Source organism: Brachyistius frenatus, unplaced genomic scaffold (genome assembly GCF_029030835.1).
Source record: "Brachyistius frenatus isolate BFR_SWC_R1_liver_20210118 unplaced genomic scaffold, ASM2903083v1 Contig_6, whole genome shotgun sequence".
Lineage (NCBI taxonomy): Eukaryota > Metazoa > Chordata > Actinopteri > Embiotocidae > Brachyistius > Brachyistius frenatus.
The window spans coordinates 2,047,004-2,067,326 of record NW_027210605.1 but is presented as its reverse complement, the minus strand read 5'-3'; the positions used below and the strand labels follow the sequence as shown (position 1 = coordinate 2,067,326).

The following is a 20,323-nucleotide window of genomic DNA, read 5'->3' as shown; positions in this document are numbered from 1 at the left end:
CATTTACGTGTTTTATCAACATGTGGCAGTGAACAAATATGTAGTCAATATGAACGTATTGGGGTGTAAATCAATTCTAAAAGAGACAGAAGAGTTGCAAACCCCTAAACCCATTCGTAAATAGTCATCTGCAGTGATCCATTATTATATGCGCACGGGTTTTTCAGTTTCTAATGAGTAGTCCACTACTACTAGCAAACTGGATTGCTTATTTGGTACATATTTCCACGACCCCCAGAGGGTGAAGCCCCCTGACATTTGTGATCCCTTGTCTGTTCCTCCAGCGCCACCGTATTTGTTGTGAAATGTTTCAACTTGGAAATTTAGTGCACACATTTCTGTTCTCCACAGGTTGAACAGACCATTTAACAGCAGACGACATGTGACATCTGGAAAAACACAGGTGCAACTAATGACATTATAGATGGCTGTGTTCCATTGAGGTATTTCAATAAGCCATATGGCATTGTACAAGGACCAGGACTGTGAAGCTACTTGTTGAATCACCTGTGCTCTTCGCGCTGTGACGTGCCTGCTGTGAAAAAGGTAAACACTTCCTCATCCCTCACTTTTTTATCCTGTGGCACCATCTGGTCAAAATGAGCATTTAGCTTAAAGTCTCGTAGAAGTATGGCCCTGGTCGCTTAAATCTCACTTGGAAATAAGACGCCAAATAGTCTTACTGCTCAGAATGAGTAGGCAACTCAAATGTTGCACTTATTGTGTGAATGACTGATGCTGACTCAGCATTATGTCAGACCTTAGCATATAGTCTACTTTAGTGTAGCGTTGTTTTACTCTGGAGCATCAGCCATAAACAAATAGTATTGCCACATGTTTGTGTTCTATGTCTTACTTGCAGCAGGACGGCTCCGACTAAACACAACCAGTGTGTAGATTCATTATACATGAAAGAAATGTTCATGTACTACTTACAAGGGGGGCCATTAGAATTTATATTTTTATCTAGACATGGAGCAAATAAATTCATTGTGCAAATGAACACTCTGTTCAACCATGAAACATTTTGTTTATTTGGTACTTTATTTTAGCAGTATAATCTTTGGTTACAACAGTAAGCAAGGTCCATTTCAAAGCCACCCAGTCCCCTGAAGTTTCAGTTTCACCCTGCAGAGAACAAAAGTTCTGTCAGCAGGACAACTGCCTTCTGATGCCGTAGGGCAAAATGGCAAGAAAACAGGAAAGTGGCCGGGGGAAAAATGCAAGTTTGGGCGCTCACTGTTTGTAACTGTGACAAAAACCAACCTTGAATCTAAAGTAGTTGAACAAACACACAGGGGGAGAGAAAGCTTTATCCAACAGTGTATCAAGTTATAATGGGATACATGCATACAGAGAACAAACTCCAGGCATTATATAAAGTCACAATTAAACAATAAATGTGAAATAAGATTATCAATGTTGCTCAATCTTTACTTTTAAAACTCAAAAGTAGATTACTTTCGTGGAAGACAATATAGATGACTTGAACATACATGCAAAATGCCATCTGAAAGTTGAGAGAAGGCGAGGAAGTGTGCATATTTTAATGACACAGACAATGCTACAGTTTGAGTGATAATGTTATTGTTTTTTTAGATACATCTGGGCTTTTTAGCTTAATGCTAAAACCTTTTGATCCAGAGATTGTATATGAAAATGGACAGTTTCCAGGTCTGAAAAGTAAAGCCAATGTGAAAGTTCCTTAAAGTGCAATAACACTAATGGGCCACAAGGGGTTTGCTCCAATTAGACTTCAATAGACTGCCATTCAAAAAGCGTCAACTTCTCTCATGAAATACAAAGCCAGTCAAGTACTGACTTGTTGTAGAGATACAAGTAATTCTGGTGTCATTAGGTAAATGTACTACTTGTGATCATTTTCCTGCTGGTCTTTAGTCAAATAATTCCATTATTAATTAAGTATTGGGTTTCAAAGAGAGGTATGTTTGGGGGCGTGTCTGATTTGATTGACATGCCTGTGGTGCAGTCAGGTTTCCAGTATAGGTAGGTGGGCATAGTGTCCTCACCCCTCGCTCCCCCACTCGTCCATATATGGTCACTTCTGGCTCCAAAAAAACAAGATGGTGACGATCAAAGTGCCAGACATGACAGTTCAAAATGGCAGCTAACCAATGGGTAAAATCGCAGTGGGTTGCCACTTGTTTTGATCTGATGTTAACTTTAATATACACAAACTGGGTTTGCTTTAATGCACTACATTCATGTTAATAAATCCCTATACTGTTAATCCTCATTTTTTTTCATTGGAAAAATTTCCACAAAGGAGGTTGTTTGCTTTTTATACTTGTGTCAGATGATCTACATGAAATAAAAAACAGTGTAAACCATAATGAAGGTTGGTCTTCAGACACTTCCTGCATTTGAGTCATAACAGCTATAAGGAGGAACTATATTCCCGGGATTGGTTAATACAAGTAGTCATGAGGCAAGACCTTGGCACAGTTACAAAGAAATATTCAAAATGAGGTTCTTTCTTGTGTTGCCGACTTTCATATCTAGAAATGTTTTTGCTTCTTTAATGTTGGGATCAGACGTAGACCATGAGAGTTTTTTTTTTTTTCATTGCTTTTGTTTACATTGTTGGTAAAACATGATGAACTGTATAACTGACTCATATTTGTCAGTAAACATCTTTAATGTGACCAAATGGTTTTGGGTCTACATTTAAATAATGTAGCCAAACTGACATGCAGCTAAATGTCTGACTATTTTGATTTTGTGTCCTAAAGCAAAGTAAGACTAAAGTCAGTTTAAAACTCAAGTTATGCTTTGTCCTCTTCACATCTGATGCATCCATTTGCAGAAGTCTGCTTGACTGTTTACATTTGAAGAGTTTGGGGCCACAGCTTGTTGTCCCGGGTAGATTTAGCCTGTCTTTTGTTAGAGGTCTGTCTAAGGGCAGAACAGTCACATGGTCAGTGTAATCCTGTCTCACATGCAGGACACTGTTTGTATCTCTGCAGAGCTGGCAGTGTTCTCCGGAAACCTTGTGACTCACCTCAGGCAGAGCATTATATTCTACCATAGACAAACACATAAGCAAGACAGACACATGATGAAGGAAGAAGTGAATGCATATCAGGCCTACATCGAACATGGTGCAACCACAGATACAGAGCTTTACTGCAGCACGGAATGCATCGATTCCGTGAATTACAGATTTGCCAGATATATTTACACAACTTCCTCAGACAGCTCGCTGTCTTCGACAAAGCTGACTAATACGACCACTGCTCGGTTGCTTGTCTGTGCCCTGGCTGCTAATACTTCAAGGGAGCATGTAAGGCTTAATCCCATATTACCGTGGCTATGTTAAGTGTAAGCATCTGACTGTCACACTTCCAAGAAGAGCCTCCTCGCAGAGCGGAGCGATAAACAGAATTCCTAGTTGATAAGCTCGAGCTGCAATCAGTGTCTATGAAACTTCATAAGCATCCTCAGCCGGGAATTTGCATGACATGACAGTGGAAACGTGGGCGAAAGTGATTGGCCAGTGAACCCCTCTCATTTCAAGACAATCCTATAAAGAGATCTTCTTGGCGGGAGCTTGTCGTTCAGTTTAGAGCATGTGTAGTCTTTATGCTGCCATTTCTTACATAATGGCTGGCTGGGACTTGTCTACATGGGCCTCTAAGTATGTCTGATGAAATGTAGATGTAGGCTTTGTGTGGTGCCAGAACAAGGACTGAAACCAAAGTACACAAACAACAATAATGCATCCACATGTTGTGTTTGTCGGAATTGACAGTGTTGTTTTTTTGGAAGGTTGTTCAACTTTAAAAATAGAAAAGCGGGGTATAAGACGGAGTGAAGTTGTGAGAGAGACAAAGTTTTTTGAGGTCAGTCTCTGGCTAAGTATGGGTTTACCACCACCCCCCCCCTCCCACCCCAATCTCTCTCTCTCTTGCTCTCTCTAAAGTGGTAATCTCTAACTAATAGCAAATTAGCATATTGGCAGTCATGGCAGCAGTGAGTTATGTCTTGTGTTCCCTGGGAGGACACATCAATACTCAAGAGACAAGGTCACAAATATTCTGGTCTGTCCATCCCAAAACACCTTAAAGGCAGATCTCATGGTTGAAATGAACAGACTCTATCATATAAATACATAATAACTTAGTAAACAGAGGGATTGTGCATCCTCCAATAGTGGAAGATCCTTTGCTTCATGCAAAGTAAACACAATATGTCTCCTATTATTCTGTTTTTTCTTTTATGGCATTTTTCCCATTGAAACGACTGAGAACTTTGCGATAATTTCTACGTGCTTAATCTCTGTAACTGTGCAAATTGCAAATAAAGTTACTTGTACAACAAGTAGAATCCCTACAATCAAAATATTACCTATATAAATAAATGTATTCACAGAAATAAGTTGAGGAAAATGTCTCCTGTTGGTCAGATTTTGAGGTACTTGTACTTCTATTTTATGATACATATTTGACTATTGCACATTTTACTCCTCCACATTTATCTGACAGCTGTTGTCAATAGTTACTCAGCAGATTGACATTTTACACACAAATACTGTGTAATATAATAATCAGTATGTTCACTAAACCATCCACCAAAAATTGTAGTACAGGACTTGTTCTTGTAATTGAGTATCATTACACTGTTCTGTTATTTTGTTTTTGACATTTTTTTCATCCTACCACTGCTGCAAAGTAACTAGCTATCAAATCTGTGTAAAGGAGTAAGGCGACATTATTTTCTTTTCAAAGGTAGTGAGGTAGAGGTAGAGAGGAGTGTAAAATGGGAAAAAGAAAAAGTTGCTTACTGTACTACACGCATCTTATCTGCAACATGGGTCATGTTATCAGCTTTATGTCCGGCCACCTGCAGACTTCTCCATCTGCTCCAGCAGTATGTAACAAGTCCTACATGTGAGCCACATATTAAAAAACATTGAGATGACCGTGTTGGACAGATGGTGTGAATGACAAAGCTCCGCATGTTGTGTCCACGTCATCCATGTAGCACCTGAAGTGACATTTGAAGATGAAACAGCAAAACCAAGGAGGAAGAAATTAAAATGTGATTTCCAGAGATTTTGGATGTAGTGTGAATGTTGTTATTGTGAATCAAACCTGCTTCTATATTTATTTACTGTCAGTAAGAGCAGTGTGGCCATTAATAGATGTTCAGGTGAATAAGATAAGATAAGGATATGTCTGTTTCTCCATTTTCTTGGCAGAAAGCTGTCCTTGCAGATTGCTGCAGATGTCACAGTGACGTCTCAGTGAGTCACGGTGACTCGAAAGCCACGGTGACTCGAAAGCCACGAGATTTTATCCTTTGCTGCCATCCTTAAGGTTTATTTTTAGTTTTCAAGAACTGCACGACAGAAAAAAACACTGTCGCGCATGACAGTGTTTTTTTCTGTTTTGTGACAAAAAAAGTCAGTGTCTTTTTTAAATGAAGAGTGTTCAATCCACGACCATGTTGTGATCGATTTGGAAAAGGATGATTTGAATTGCAATTAAACATGTTTGGTGTGTGCAATATCAAAACATGAGCTAGATAAACATCCAAAGGCCGCACAAACATTTGAATATTTCGTGTTGAGACGATGTGCTTTTTTAATGCAATGGCTTGATTGCTTAAACCAGGGGTGTCAAACTCATTTTAGTTAAGGGGCCACATACCGCCCACTTTGATCTCAAGTGGGCCAGACCAGTAGAATCATAGCATAATAACACAGACATAACGACAATATTTCTCTCTGTTTAAATCATTGGTGAAGGTTTTTGGATGATAAACCCTATTTTAATGTCTTTCTACAATAAACTAGAAACATAAAGACCAAAAACTCAGACATCAGCCCACTGTTTATCAGCCCGGGCTCTCCTCTGCAGATTCCCTTGCAGTGAGCGCTGCTGCCTCCGGAGCAGACGTCGCATTTACGCTGTTTTTGACGCAATTACTGGATCGATTAAAAAAAATGACAAAACGTTTGTACTCATGACCCTCCATATTCTCATAGAAATGCAATTTATGTCTTTCTGTAATTTTCACACTTAGCAAAGTCATCCGGCGGGCCGAGCTGGACCCCCTGGCGGGCCGGATCCGGCCCACGGGCCGTATGTTTGACACCCCTGGCTTAAACCGTCAACAGGCTGTCGCTCATAAACTATTCATCGTCGCTGAGGGACAGTCTGATTAATTGCTTGACAGGTTACAGAGAATGTTTTTGCTCCTGTACTGACCATCAGATTGGGGCATCAGTCATGTTAACAGGAAACAAAAGTGTTGTGCAATCAACGTAGAGAAAACAAGACTAAGACGTCACAGCGGCTCCGTGCGGCTGCAGTCGTGCTTTGGGCTCAAAGCTAGTTAAGCATATTATTTGCTAATGAGCACTTAAAATGAACTGGCTGTGGGTAATATGTGCCTTGAAGACGTTTGATTATAAATCTAAGTAAAAGACGTTTTAAATTTGAACTGTTGATGGTGTTAAAGGAAAAAGTTCTATATATATTATTATATATTTATATAGTCAAAAATCAAAGGATCACTAAAGATATTAGGTTTCATTCTCTGTACATGTGTGTATGCCAATCCACAGATATTATGATATGCAGGCAGGTGACAGTTTTGTATTTACTGATGTCGTGGAATGAAATGTCAGGGTTCATCTAACAGAAATCCATAGAAAGCTGTTAAATATTTCAATAATAATCATTTTTAGGTGATTCCTAAATCCAGATGGGCATTAAGGGTCGACCGGGCTTCCTCAGTGGCAGCTCCTAGACTTTGGAACTTCTAAAGTTGTATTGTATTTTTTTTTTTTTTAACATTAGAGCTCATGTATTTTTCTTCTGTTGGTTTTGGCTTCATATTGCTTTTAATTTTATTCTTTTTGTTTTGATGCTCTTTTTTAATGGCTCTTAAGATATTGTGCAGCACTTCGGACAACTTTTGCTGTATGTACATGTGCTATATAAATAAAATGACTTGACTTGACTCAAAGCCAAATATTTTATGTAATCAGGCCTCATCCAACTGAGTCAAAGAATATCTGAACATTAATCCACATTGACATCCCTGCAGCCATACCATTTAAAGTCATATTCAAAGGAAAGGTCTTATTTTTAACTAGATCTAAATTCACATTTTTCAGGCTTCACCCTTCTGTAACTTGAGGCCTGTGGTCCTGTGAAATGTATGAGGAAGTTTAACTTGGAAACAGTCTCCAGGGAAAGTAAATAAAATGTGAGAAATATACATTTGTCTGATGTAGCTCGTAATGGACTGGACTTTCACCCCCATGAATAAAACCACACCAAGTCGCTAGGCAACAACCATAAAACATTGGTAAAGGAAGCTTGCTGGGGTAATAACTTATTGTTTTGTTTCTTGTATTTTTCAGCATGTAAGGCTTCAAGCTGCTGGGCAGCATGCCAGTGGCTTTGTTTTGAAACGGATGGCCTTAGAGTTTGGCTTGAAGTGCACTTTAATGTGTCCTAACAGCAGCCCGGCTCCACAGTGGGCTCCCTGCTGGGATTTGAGGGTTTCTTTTAGGTGACGCACAGCTTTCTCTTCACCCCACTCTTTGAAATGAGGAGTACAGAGCCCACAGGAAAGACAGTTACAAACCAGAGAGCATGTACACTGACAGACAAACTGTATACACGCATGTAAATCACAGCTAACAAGCAGTCGCGCCTCCATTCTTTACAACCTTTGTGAACTTGTGATAAATGACTGATTTGAAAAATGGACAACTGTAAAAAGCTCCATTTAGAAAATGTTCCCATGACTTCAGAAACCTGGGTGAAGGAACTATTTGTTTCTCACAAAGGTGAAAAGGTCTGAGAAAGAACCGGGAAAGGGATCTGGCAGCCACACACCCAATTTGGTCATAAACTGAGAAATGGCGCCATCTTTAGGTATCTTCCTAAACTTGTTCATCTCACTCCAACAAATATACTTAGTTTTTGTTGTTGTTTTAATGGAAGTAATTAAACAACTGGGCAGAAAATGTTCCAAGTGTAATGTTTACCATGTTAGCAAGCTAGCATTTACTTATAATAAACGTACAGTACAGCAGAAACTTTATAAGATGTATTTATAAAATATGACATATAATAAAATAGGTGGCTTATGACACAGTATGTGACACTATATAATGAATTTATGTGAACAACTATACCACTCTTTGGAGACCACATTACGTGTAGACTGGTGTACAAAAAAAAAAAGATAAATTAATAAACTGTAAAACAAATTGTAAATTTTATTAGATATGGTCACAACATCCCTCCTGTTCCCGAGTTATTGGTGTTTAATAACGGTCAGTAAGGAATATTAGGCTTAAGTGAAGTCAACCAGTAATCATTTGGATATTAAATGTCATAAATTAATAATTTAACCTATTTGACATTAGTGTGAAATTTTGTCATAATTTTGAATGCATTCTTAATTATGACCACAGACTGTATGTAAAAAAAAAACAGGATGTAAAAATGGATGTACTGTAGTCTGTAATGCGGAAGGAACCACTCAGGGCTGGCTCCAAAAAAAACCTCTTTCTTCTCTTTCTCGTTCTTCAGGAAGGATCCACTTCTCTCATTAAATACAAAGTCAAAAATTTGATTGACATTTCTGGGGTGCAACAGGTTTCCAGTATAAGTGAGCGATCAAAGTGTCATCAGATTCTCAGTCAGATCCCCCCCTCGTTCTCCCTAACTCGTCCAAGTATAATCAAAAACATGCCAGACTCAAAGCTTAAAAACAGCAGTTCACAAACCAATCTTTGAAGTCACAGCAGGTTGCTACTTCCCATAAAAGTGTTTTGTGAAGTCACGGTGACCTTTGACCTAATCAGTTCATCCTTGGACCTGGATAATGATTGTGCAAAATTCGAAAGAAATTCCCTCTAAATGTTCATGTGATCTAATTTTCACGAGAATGGGATGGACAGACAACCCAAACAAAATAAGGTCTCCGGCCACAGCTGTTGCCGGTGCGGAGGCATTAAAAAAAATTAAAAAAAAACCGCTACCCATGCTTGCAATACCACATTTAATTGGTATTCATTCATTTTTCGTAACAGCAGAGAGTCAGAGATTTAAACAAAGTGCATGAGTATGTTAGAGGGGAGTTAGTGTAACTATTCCTGCTGGAGGACCGTCACTGTTTGAACAGCAACCAAATCCCATTGGATTGGATATACAAAATAAAAGCTACAGAATTAAACAATATCTTAGCTGCTTCTGGACATCAAATACATCATAAAACTATATTCTATGAGACCTCAAGGTAAGAATTAGAGGGACATTTTCTGGATAAATGAAAGGAATACAAACTTATTTTTACCCATAGTTCTTAGGTGTGACTGTGTCTGCTTTTTTATCATAAAAATAAAATTTCATGGAGCTCATTATTAAATATCGGAACAATGTTGGCGCCAGACTACATCTTTAAAAAGATAACTTATCAGCCAATATAAATTCTAGAGGCTAATAATGTCTAAAATAAATTAATGCATGAGATGGAAAGACATTCTGTTCTATTCAGACATGATTTCTTCAAAACCCATCTTGCAGACAAATTCACATGACACCTTGTGCTAAATATTTTTCCTCACATTTGGTATGTCTAAATATATATTCTGTGCAATATACTATAAATAAAATAAAAACTACAAACAAATAGACGTGTATGTTTGTCTTCCTACAGATGTTTGTTATCCCCTTCCAAAGAATCAACCTTAAAAACTGCAGCTGCACCACAAACCTCCTCAGCAGTCAATATTAATGCTGGACAGCAGCTCCTCCAAGGCCTCCAGTTTCTGATTGGCCTCCTCGATTGCGCTGTACGTCTGCACATTGCTGGCGATGTGGTATCGGATGTCGTCCACCAGGGGGACAGAGTCCGTCTCGTGCCGGTCCTCCAATGACTCAGCGTCCTCTTTGATGATCTCCGCAAACTCGGGCTGCTCCACCAGCTGTGACACACACGGGTGCGACAGGTACACATGTGTGAATTCATCATCGGGGGGACTTAGCATGGCAGAAAAGAACCACCAGCTGTGACACACTCCCGTTATCCAGCCTTAATAAAGCTCCCACTAGTGTGAAAACAGAGTCACTTACCCGCTCAATGATCTTGGCCATGAACTCCGTGCACAGATCCTCCAGCCGAGACAGACGGAAAAGCTTGGCCATCTTCCACATGTACAGAACGTTGTCCTCGCATATAGTCTTAGCCAGTGTCTTCCCACACAGTCGCTTCAGGCCCGGCAGTAGATACATGTCAGCCACACCCAGCACGTCAAACACGTTCTCCATCGTTAGCTAGACGTAGAGAGGAAACAGTCAGACATCACACAGTCATGACGAGCATTCAAGAAGAATTGCTGCCGTTTAATAAGGAGTTTTAAGATGACAGTGTGAAACACAATATGCCTCTGTTGTTGCCATTTTAATGTTCATCCAAATTTCAAGTTTCTCAGTTTGTGTAATCAAGGCAACAAATCTTCTCCAACCCTGTGGTGAAAAATAACCATCACGGTGACAATTTTACAGGCCATAAAAAAACTCCGCTGGTGCATTATCATCTGATCAGCACGACAACATTAGGTTACAGAGTTAGTCATCTCTTTTCTGGCTCTACAACACCAATTCGTTCATACCCCAGAAAGGAAATATTTAGTATGTTCAAATGATCAAAGATGCGAACGTGTCAGAGTGTTTGAAAACCTGAAGAAACACCATTGTTAAGGCTTTTAAAAATCTATTAATAAAAAAAAAAAAACCTGTACACTTTATACCATCTGTAAGCCCAACACTGCCATGCCATCACCTTAAATGAGCAAAGACAAAGGACCTTTAACATTTTAAGTTGTGTTAATGGACACCTGATGAAAGTCCAGTGTCACTCTCTTTTAGCTGTCTTGTCCTGATGTATACGTCTGAATACTTACCTGCTAAAAACTCCACTATATTCACCAGCTAGCGACTACATTTTTCAGTCCTCTTTTTGGTGCTGGTAGAGTTTCTTTTTATGAAAACAGATGCCTGCTGAAGCCAAAAACAATGAATGTACATTTTCAATGTCAAATATACATCAAAGCTCTAACTCAAGTTATTATTTTTAGACATCTCCTGTAATTAATTTCAATAAAATTGCAGATATAAACATCCTCGCTCTTACACACACACACACACACACACACACACACTTCTTTTTTCCAAGCTCATACCTAACAGTGAGCAAACAATTTATCAGCTACAATTTGGTCCGTAAAGGGGATGTTTACAGCTGACTCCTCATCTTGTAAACTGATAAGTGTTTCCAGTTTTCTCCCAGAATGACATGTTTGCATCCCTGATACACAATTCCTTAAAATAATAACTTCAGAAAGAAATCGTGCACAAACCTCTGTGCCATCAGTGTAGATGTAATACATGATGTGGATGAAGATTTCATGTGAGATGTTGTGTAAAGTAATCACTGGGGTGCTTGGCTGGGACTGCAGTTGCTCTCCCTCACTGAAGTGGTCCTCCAGTAGGGCTTTAAAATAATCACTACGTCCACAGAAAAACACCTGGAGACATACACCAGATATAGATACAGATATAGAACATTTATTTGAGTGTCTGGATCCGAGCATGTAAAAAAAGCAATGGTGTGTGAGCTCTATAGCTCGTACCTTATGACACAAAAAATTGAAATCTTCAACTCTGAAGCAGATGTCAGGATAAGTAGGGAAGCGATCGACTCTGTTAAAGGGAAGTTCACCAAATCCAACCTGGGGGGAATCAACAGAAAGATTGAACGGAGCTGGTTTATAATAGCAGCTACATGGTGTTAAAATTCTTAAATTCATTGCGGTCATATTCTTACTCTTAGTTCAGTGGGCAGAGCACAGTCTGCTAACTGAGCCATCTCCTCCTGAAGTTGACAGCTGTGAGGCTCCAGGCTGAGAACCTTCACACAGATTCCTGGCTTGTTGAACACTTCAGTATGAGAAGAGGAAAACACAAGAGACAGGAAAGTCGTAGAACACGTACAGTGAATGTATTATCAGTGTAAACCAACAGTTTTTGTCTTACCGAATTCATACAACTGTTTGCATTTATTCTCCAGCTCCTCTATGAGATCAGCCATCTTGCACTGTTTAGCGAGTCGTCTGCTGTCCTCCACAAGACTTATATCAATATCCATTCGTCCTGTAACATTAAGAAAACATGGATGAAGAGTTGAACGCTTTTCATAGAAATAATGTTATCATAGACGCAGAAGATCAGCATGAGCACAGTGGTTTGTATGTTATAGAAAAATATTACATTACTGCATTTACTTCTTTATGGTATTGGTCTTTATTTCAGCGCACATTCTCTTCCTGTTTCAGACACACTGAAAAAACGAACTGGCTCGCTAGCATTCCTACCCTGTAAACAAAAAAATCTATTTTACATTCACTTTTTCTCACCAAAATATGCTTTGTAGACGTGTTATGGAAGACGAACAAATGTGATGATTTATTTCTTCATAAAACATTTGTAAAGATGATACTGGACTTCTTTTATGGACTCATTGCGTCACTTTAAGAATGGCATGAATTTCCTTTTTATGTTTTATGTCTTTAGGCATGTGTTGTCTTTTCTTATTTTTTTGTTAATATATAAATTGTAACAAATACTTTTGCCGGGATTTTCATGAAGGGGATAAAATGGTACAAATGAAACTGAGTCAAAACTAAAATGTTGCTCCATAGTCCTACTAGAAGTCACTAAGTACACAGGTTACCTTTAAATCCAGTCAGTGAAACCAGCTGCTGCTTGAAGCCAATTGCAACAGCTGGATTTAAATTGTGATGAAAACAAAATCATATTTGAAAAGGCAGTGCCATCTACAGTTTAATTAGAAAATATACATAATACATATTTTTTTAGTTTCTAATTAATATTATGTGGAAAATCGTTGTTATAGGCAAATTTGTTTACCCTTATATATTTAGGGTACTTTCCCTCGGGGAAACCTCTCTTTTGCAGAGACTGCCTAGTAACATTCACACATGGAAACTGCCTTTGACACTGAGCAGCTCCAGTGGAGCAGTTGAACCAGAAATGTTCCAGTCAGAAGCTCGCCTCTCAAACCTTTAGACCAACACTGTACCAACATAAACACAACCACTGTGATCAGTGTAGCAGCCTGAATATTTGCTGCTCTAACACACACACACACCTGTATAAATATATTGCAGGATGGCTCCAAAGGCTGCAGGGTTGATCTGAAATCAAAACAGCTTTGATTCATATTCATACAAATATATACAATATGACTTGTACCATCTGTTAGACATGACAATGTAAGAACGCAGGCAGCAGAGAATTAATCACCCCGTACTTATTTACCAAAGGGTGTTTGAGGGTGATCAGGGGTTTCCCTTTCCATTTGGTCTCAAACATCTCAGTGAAGTACTCTGAGCGTGCGCTGAGAACACATCGGTGGGCCGGAAACGTTTGTCCATGAACCAGGAACTTGACGTCACTGAGCTGACCCTGCTCTAATAGCCTAAAAGTAAAAAAAACAGACTATTTGGATTACATGAATGCGCTATAATGTCCATCTTAAAAAAACTGTAAAAGTACTACGCTGTACTTTTGCAGTTTTATTACTCTAATTTTCCCGTTTCTTTTCAAGGTAAAGGTCTGAAACAGCTGAGGAACTTGATTCTTACATGTGCAGAAAGTAGTTAAAATCGTCCCGCTGCATGGCACGAACACTGACACACTTATAATCTTTGATCAGGCGTCGGACGGAGTCACTCAGGGAACCGTACATGCATCGCTCGCCATCAAACGTGTTGGCTTCACACTTGGCACCTGAAACTCAAGCAATGAAACAACCAGGTAAATGCGACAGACCGTTTTGGGTCAATTATAAAGCTGAACACAACATCACAGTATAACACTGCACCATTTTAACTTTTATTATGATTGCATCATTGAAACCAGTAAAATTTCAGCCTTACCACTAGCCAACAGGTACTGGACCAGCTCCTCGTGACCACAGAGACAGGCATAATATCTGAGGGACAAAGTGTTTACATTTCTAGAGGTTAGGATAATTGATGAAGGGTTAGTCAGGTAATCAGACTACCTGCCTGCGTGCTACTTACAAAGGAGTGCTGTCCCATTTATCTCTTACATTAAGGTCCACATCTCTCTGTTCAACAAGGTATCTAAGAGAGAAAGGAAAAACTGTTACAGTGATGTGACCGAATATAGTCAGTCATAAAATTAACAGCTGTATACATAAAGTCCAACATAGGTTTAAAATAGAAGCATCATACAGGATCAAACCTGTACATGTCTGAAACCAACATAAAAGATACATCACACTGCTGCATGCATTTATATAAAATGCACTCTATATATATGTATATATATATATATATATGAGATGCAAGCTTTTATCTATTATTTTATATTGCTTCCTGCTTTCGTCAATTATAAAGAATTGCTTTAAACAGAGCATGTTTAAATTCATAAATGCAGACTGGGTTACATTCATGGAAACGCTGGTATCTTAGTAAACAGGAAACATAAGCACAAAACATGGTATGCTACTGGGCTGGAGTGCCTTCTCCAATTACTGGTCGCTTGGTAATTAACAGGCCAAGTCTATCTAAACCGTGTTTTGGAGCAGACAATTCTCCAAAACACCATCCTGTTGAGCATGCGACACTAACAGCTCGTACCCCCGTTACATCTGGAAACTGAGGAGCTGACCTACAAACGTTAGCTAAAGTTACAAGCTGGGTCATTGAGGCTAATGTTAGCAGCACTGGTTTCCGTGTGAAATTCCTGTTTATACGGGTCTGGCTGCCAAGACTACAGTCCAAATAAATTATAGGCTCGCGTTTTGGGAGCTTGACAACATTACCTGCAAACGTGTGAGCTAAAAAAAAATAAGTCAAGATTCCAGCACGCAGGCAAACACAACCGAGCCAAAAAATAATAATAATAATAATGTCAACAGAGCCGCTTTACTTACCTGACTCTGCAAATGTCGCCCTTTCTGCAACTGCTAAATAAATCATACACGTCCATTGTCGCCTCGGTGTTTTCGGTCCTCTGTAATGCATTGAGACGGCCTGTCTACCGGACAGGTGAGCGATGGCTCGGTTGTAGCTCGGAGGTTGCAGGGTTGACGCTGAGAAAGTTGGCAGGCTGACACACCTTCTCGAGCGGTTGTTGACAAGCTGCTGCTGCTGCTCGGGTTTTGTGTTTTGGTCGAAGAGGTCTCGCGGTCACGTGACCGGAGCGCGTTGCCTTCATTAAAAGCACGAAACAGCCGCCAAGCGACGACACACACACAAAAAAATTTTTTTTTTTTTTAAATCGCAAAACGACAGATGTTTTGCTATTCCCCTGCAACACTCAGCGCACCGCGTTTTAGTTTTACATCTAAGAAATATAATCTAATTAAACATTTGCGCAACAAGTTCTGCCTGCTGACATTGTTAAGGTCGGGGGAGGCGCATAACTGGGACGAGTTACAGTCCCGAGTTAACGGATGTGTGGATATCCGAGTTTTAGGCGCGTAACCTGAAGGCAGCATACGTCATCGTGCTCTGTCGTCTGTTGACGTGTTTTGAAAAGCTATTTACTGCAACAAAACGAATAAAAACTGCGTTTTTCGCTGTTGTTTAAATCTACACCTTTTTTTTTTTCTTTAATCAAAATCTAAAGCTCCCAGAAGCTGTTTCTTTCCACCATTTGACCAAAGGACAACCTAATCTTGTTCCGGTTTCTGCCTCTTACTGGGACAACAACAACAACAACAAAAACAAAAACACAATACAACCTGAATGCTGTTACTGTCTTTTATCCATTAAATGAAAGCCAGTCAGTTGCAACAAATATGTATGAAATCATAATTTATTTATGTTTCACAATAAATTTGAAATAATAAAGTCCAGATTAAATGAATTTGAAAGAAAAATAGCTTGGTTGGAACCGGTGTTTGGGATCTTCTGATCAATCTTTCATTTGCAGTGTTGCAAGCCGCTTTTTCAATAAGCAGATCTGAAGTTGAAGTTTTTCTCGCTCCAGTAGAAGGTTTTCCTTCTGCAGGTCCAACATATCAACATGCAAACTCTCTGAGCAGAACAACACACAAAAACAAATGCATTTACCCACAGACACAGTATATGTAATTGCTGCCGCTGAAAAGAACTGCCTCAGGTTATCAAAATTCAGATTTGTGGGGTGTTAAAAAAATTTCTTCAACAATACCAGCAAGCCCATACAAACAGTGTAATTTCAAAAATTTACTGAAATACAGAGGAGATACGTTTGTGTTAGAAAACAGATCCTCTATTTTAAAGGCTGACATTTTGTCCTTTAAATGTAACATAATTAATTTCAGATAACTGTATTCGGTTTGTCAATCAGTTCATTTGGTTCAGTGAAAGCGGTTTCAGGGTTAATATGTTAAGTTTGACCAGATGTATTGAATGTGAGCTCTTATTTTAAAGTAAAGGAGTTGAAACCACAATTGACATTGACTCGCACTGATTCGTGAGTATCGCGCTGTTGTCACGGTTCCGCCGTTTAGTTTAGGTGACTTCCTGTTTTACTTTGAAATCACGCTCCGCTTGTGTCTATTTACTTCCTGTACTTGGTATTTAGTTCTGCCTTAGGAGCTACCACATCGTAGCATGTATTTTTCACTGCCTTGTAAGTTTTTCGTGTACTTTGTTAAAAAAAAAAAAAAAAAAAAGCTTCCGGTGTAGTGTGTTTGGGCTCTCTTCCTGTGAACTCTTGTGATGAGGATAAATCTCATGTAAGTATATTTTCTATGATATTTTTACATTTCCATCACATTAGACAACCAGACACTGGTATGATCTGTGAGATTTGGCCAATTGGACAAAGAAAAGACTTTAAAGTCATAAGAACACACTATAAAAAATTAAAACTCAGTTTTCTACTGGAAAGTTCTGCAATTAATTACTTAATATGTCATATTGTGGCTCCAATCCAAATCTTACAGCTGAGTTTGTGTGTTTATGCTCACATTACCTCACCGATATTTTACTTCCTTTTCATTTGTTTGTATATTAGATAACTTAATTATGAGAACTGAATTTTGATCACTACACAACCCGATCAAAATCATTTGAATATAAGCCTAACTTTAAAATCCTGTGATGTAAAAATTTTATCAGCACGAAGATTTCCCTGATAAATCATGATCTCGGAAATCTGTGGTTAAAAGAACGTATTTACGTAAGTGAAACCTTTATGTTTATCTCTCAAAGACACTCCCAAGTTCCAAGTACATTTGCACCCCTGATTTACCATGCAAATGTCAAAAGAACTGAACATCAAGTAGGTCAACATGTCAAACACTTGACTTCATGTCTGTCAGTGAGCAGCCACAACAAATTGGAGTTCATCTCTTTACCTGTGACAGCTCTGTTAACTGATGGTGGCTGGGTATGACCGAGTGCACATCTCTGGTTGCTCTTTGTCACCCAGAAAGGAAGAGCGCTGCATAATTCTACCTCAACAGGGTAGTGATCGCTCACTCTCAGGGCCTGTGGGAGGATGCGTGTTCTCAATGACAAATATTCCCGCAAAACAAGGACGCTTTAAAAAAAACAACCTTTCAAATGCATATTACACCGGTTACGAGGGACAGCTCACCATTTTTTCTGTCATAGCAAACTCTTTTTGAAAATTAAATGCCTTGGCTGAGTTTGCCACAATGGCTACCAGCATGTCCTCTCCATACACAACAATCCTGTGGGAGAAATACATTAATTAATCTCGTGAATTCACATGACTGTATGCACATTTTCATGCCACAAATACGTGCAAATGAACATGTGCCTGTCGTAGGTGTGATCGTTGGTTGATTTTACAACGGTGTCCACGTCATCACCAATCAGCCAGTGGAAATTCTTGTCACTGCGAATACGGATCTCCTTCATTTCCTCATGTGTGACATACGTGCCGTCGGCTTTAAAGTCTCCCAGGATCATTATATTCTAGAGAAAAAACAAAAACAGCCACGGAATATTATAGTCCTGGTGAAGGGAGGATTTATTTTTGGGCAGTTACATTATATTTAATGCTTCATCTGTAGGTTAGGTTAGGTAGGTTAGGTAGTTACTTTATTAATCCCCAAGGGGAATTTTTTTTCGCTACAGCAGCATACAGGAAAGCAATAAAAAGCAATAAAATAACAGTAAAAAAATATTAAATATAAAATGCACAGTATATACAGTACAGTATATATATATATATATATATATATATATATATATATATATATTTATTTTAAATATTTTTATATATAAATAAGTAGGTGGTTTTAATGTTGTGGCTGATCAGTGTATATGAGAATGCAGATCAATTTCATCAAAACTAGCCACGTTACAACAGTGTTCAATGATGAATGTAATGAGGTTATGTAATAGCTGTGATACGTCTAATATGATAGTACACAATAGAAGTACATGTGGTTGTAAATATCTAATAACACAGCTCACATCAGTTTTCCATTTATCTCTGACTTGCAGGAAGACCTCGTACAGCTCGTCCAGCTCTCTCTCTGAGTCCCATGGTGTGGTGTGGACCGGGATCAGCACTATATCCTTCAGCACTGCAACAAAAACAGCTCTGTGAACTACAAACGCTCGCCTCCGATAGCATCCCCTGCCATTACGTAACTTCACACAAGATGGTGACTGACTAAACTTGATAAACCTGCTGCCTGATCCTTTTATTAGCAAGTCAAACGACATCAGCCTTATTCACAACAGACATGTCAGACTTGATTCAGACATGCCACGGACGCCACGGCAACCGACTAAGAACCAAGTCAACAAACACACTGGTGAGACATAAGACTCCATGTTCCTCCTTAATCTTCAGTTAAAAGCACAGACTGACCTGTGTTGCGAGGTTTAAAGTAGAGAATATATGGCTCTCTTGCAAAAGCATCCACGTCGTTCACCTGGTTGTCCTCATATTGATAGCAGTCGATCAGGTCGACCACATCATCCCTTCCAATAGGACAAAACATATTTTTTGTGCATATGATCCATAGTTGCATTTCTATAAACTGGTGATATGATTTGACCTTACCGGTAGAGAAACAGAAATTGCTCCTTGTATCGATTCCTTCCCAGGCGAGTACTGAGCTGCGGAGCATAGTGATGGGTTGTGTTTACCCTGAGACACAGAGGACAGTGAAAGTAAGAATATAGTAAAACACAACAACTATTTATCCTTCATTCAGCAATAAAAAAATTATTAACTGGCCTGTTCAGTTCTTTTAAGAGCAGTTCAACAGAAGCTCCAGTCACATCCACCACCTCCAGAATAACGATGATGTCATATCGAGAGATAATCTACAAAAGAGAAAGGTTTTCTGTAGTAGTGCAAAAACTAGACGAGTGAAGGGACATGTTTTTACCTTGGGAGTGATACATGCCAGTCAGGTTTTTTTTTTCCTTCAGAATTGAGACAATACATCAAAGTAGGCTATAATTATAAAGGAGCAAACACTTGATACTGCACTTAAGTGCTTCTTAAAAGTCCCATCAGTGACAGAAGCCATGCATTTCCAAAAACAAAAGCCCCGTAATTATTTCACATCTTTAATGTCTTAATGACTTTGCTCGAAACGTAAGGTCCCCCCTGCCGAGTATACCAGAGAGAGATGCTGAAATCAGTCCCCTCATGCTGAGTGGCTTGTTTTACCTTGACCAAGGCTGACAGGACATCTGGATCAGAGACTTTTGTGACTCCAAACCTCTGTGCGTTGAACGAAGCAATCTTCATATCTGACGAGAGCAGAGCCCACGGAGACGTTTAACAACGTGTAAAATACTTTTAAAATGTATTTAGAGCTGCTGTAAATTTACAAATGACATGACAGACACTCAGTCACCTACCTCTGATAACGATGTCGTGCAGAAGACACAGCTTCAGTGGCATCCAAACCTCCAGAATGAACCTGCGCCTGGTTGTGTGTGAAAATCCTTTCTCTGAAGTTGTTTTCATAAGGGAAGGAGATGATTGGATAACCAGTCTCAAGAGTAAGACAGGGAGAACTTGAAAAGAAAGCAAAGATCATGTGATATCAAGTGGACAGACCAGTTTCCTGTTTACAACTGGCTTTTAATAACGGCCATTAACATTGATCAGAAAGTTGAACCAAATATGGGATTACGTCATGTCAGTGGCAACAATTTCAACATCTGGACTCAGTGACCCAATTCTATACAATACTGTACAATAAGTACAACAAAGTAAAAATACTT

At 39.1% G+C, this 20,323-nt stretch overlaps 2 protein-coding genes across 4 annotated transcripts; both read right to left on the bottom strand.

Annotated features, from left to right (window-relative positions):
* Positions 1 to 1,030: 1,030 nt before the first annotated feature.
* Positions 1,031 to 15,344, bottom strand: abtb1 (ankyrin repeat and BTB (POZ) domain containing 1). Of its 3 annotated transcripts, XM_069724390.1 has the most exons (13): positions 15,037 to 15,344; positions 14,159 to 14,221; positions 14,012 to 14,067; positions 13,718 to 13,868; positions 13,392 to 13,551; positions 13,222 to 13,267; positions 12,087 to 12,203; positions 11,878 to 11,990; positions 11,684 to 11,782; positions 11,411 to 11,578; positions 10,125 to 10,325; positions 9,766 to 9,976; positions 1,031 to 1,128 (listed from the first exon to the last, which is right to left on the bottom strand). In XM_069724390.1, exons 1-12 carry the CDS (start codon positions 15,090 to 15,092, stop codon positions 9,770 to 9,772), a joined length of 1,437 nt encoding a protein of 478 aa, XP_069580491.1. In that variant the 5' UTR covers positions 15,093 to 15,344; the 3' UTR covers positions 1,031 to 1,128; positions 9,766 to 9,769. The 3 variants fall into 3 exon arrangements, with proteins under 3 accessions (XP_069580491.1, XP_069580483.1, XP_069580499.1); XM_069724382.1 differs by lacking the exon at positions 1,031 to 1,128 and having other exon boundaries at positions 8,079 to 9,976; XM_069724398.1 differs by lacking the exon at positions 1,031 to 1,128 and having other exon boundaries at positions 8,079 to 9,976; positions 13,718 to 13,862; positions 15,037 to 15,342.
* A 561-nt stretch (positions 15,345 to 15,905) lies between these two features.
* LOC138636378 (deoxyribonuclease-1-like) lies at positions 15,906 to 20,013 on the bottom strand. Its single transcript, XM_069724370.1, has 10 exons — positions 19,955 to 20,013; positions 19,761 to 19,843; positions 19,320 to 19,408; positions 19,143 to 19,229; positions 18,948 to 19,060; positions 18,545 to 18,657; positions 17,883 to 18,040; positions 17,697 to 17,793; positions 17,455 to 17,587; positions 15,906 to 16,144 (listed from the first exon to the last, which is right to left on the bottom strand). Exons 1-10 carry the CDS (start codon positions 19,995 to 19,997, stop codon positions 16,023 to 16,025), a joined length of 1,038 nt encoding a protein of 345 aa, XP_069580471.1. The 5' UTR covers positions 19,998 to 20,013; the 3' UTR covers positions 15,906 to 16,022.
* Between the last annotated feature and the right edge of the window lie 310 nt (positions 20,014 to 20,323).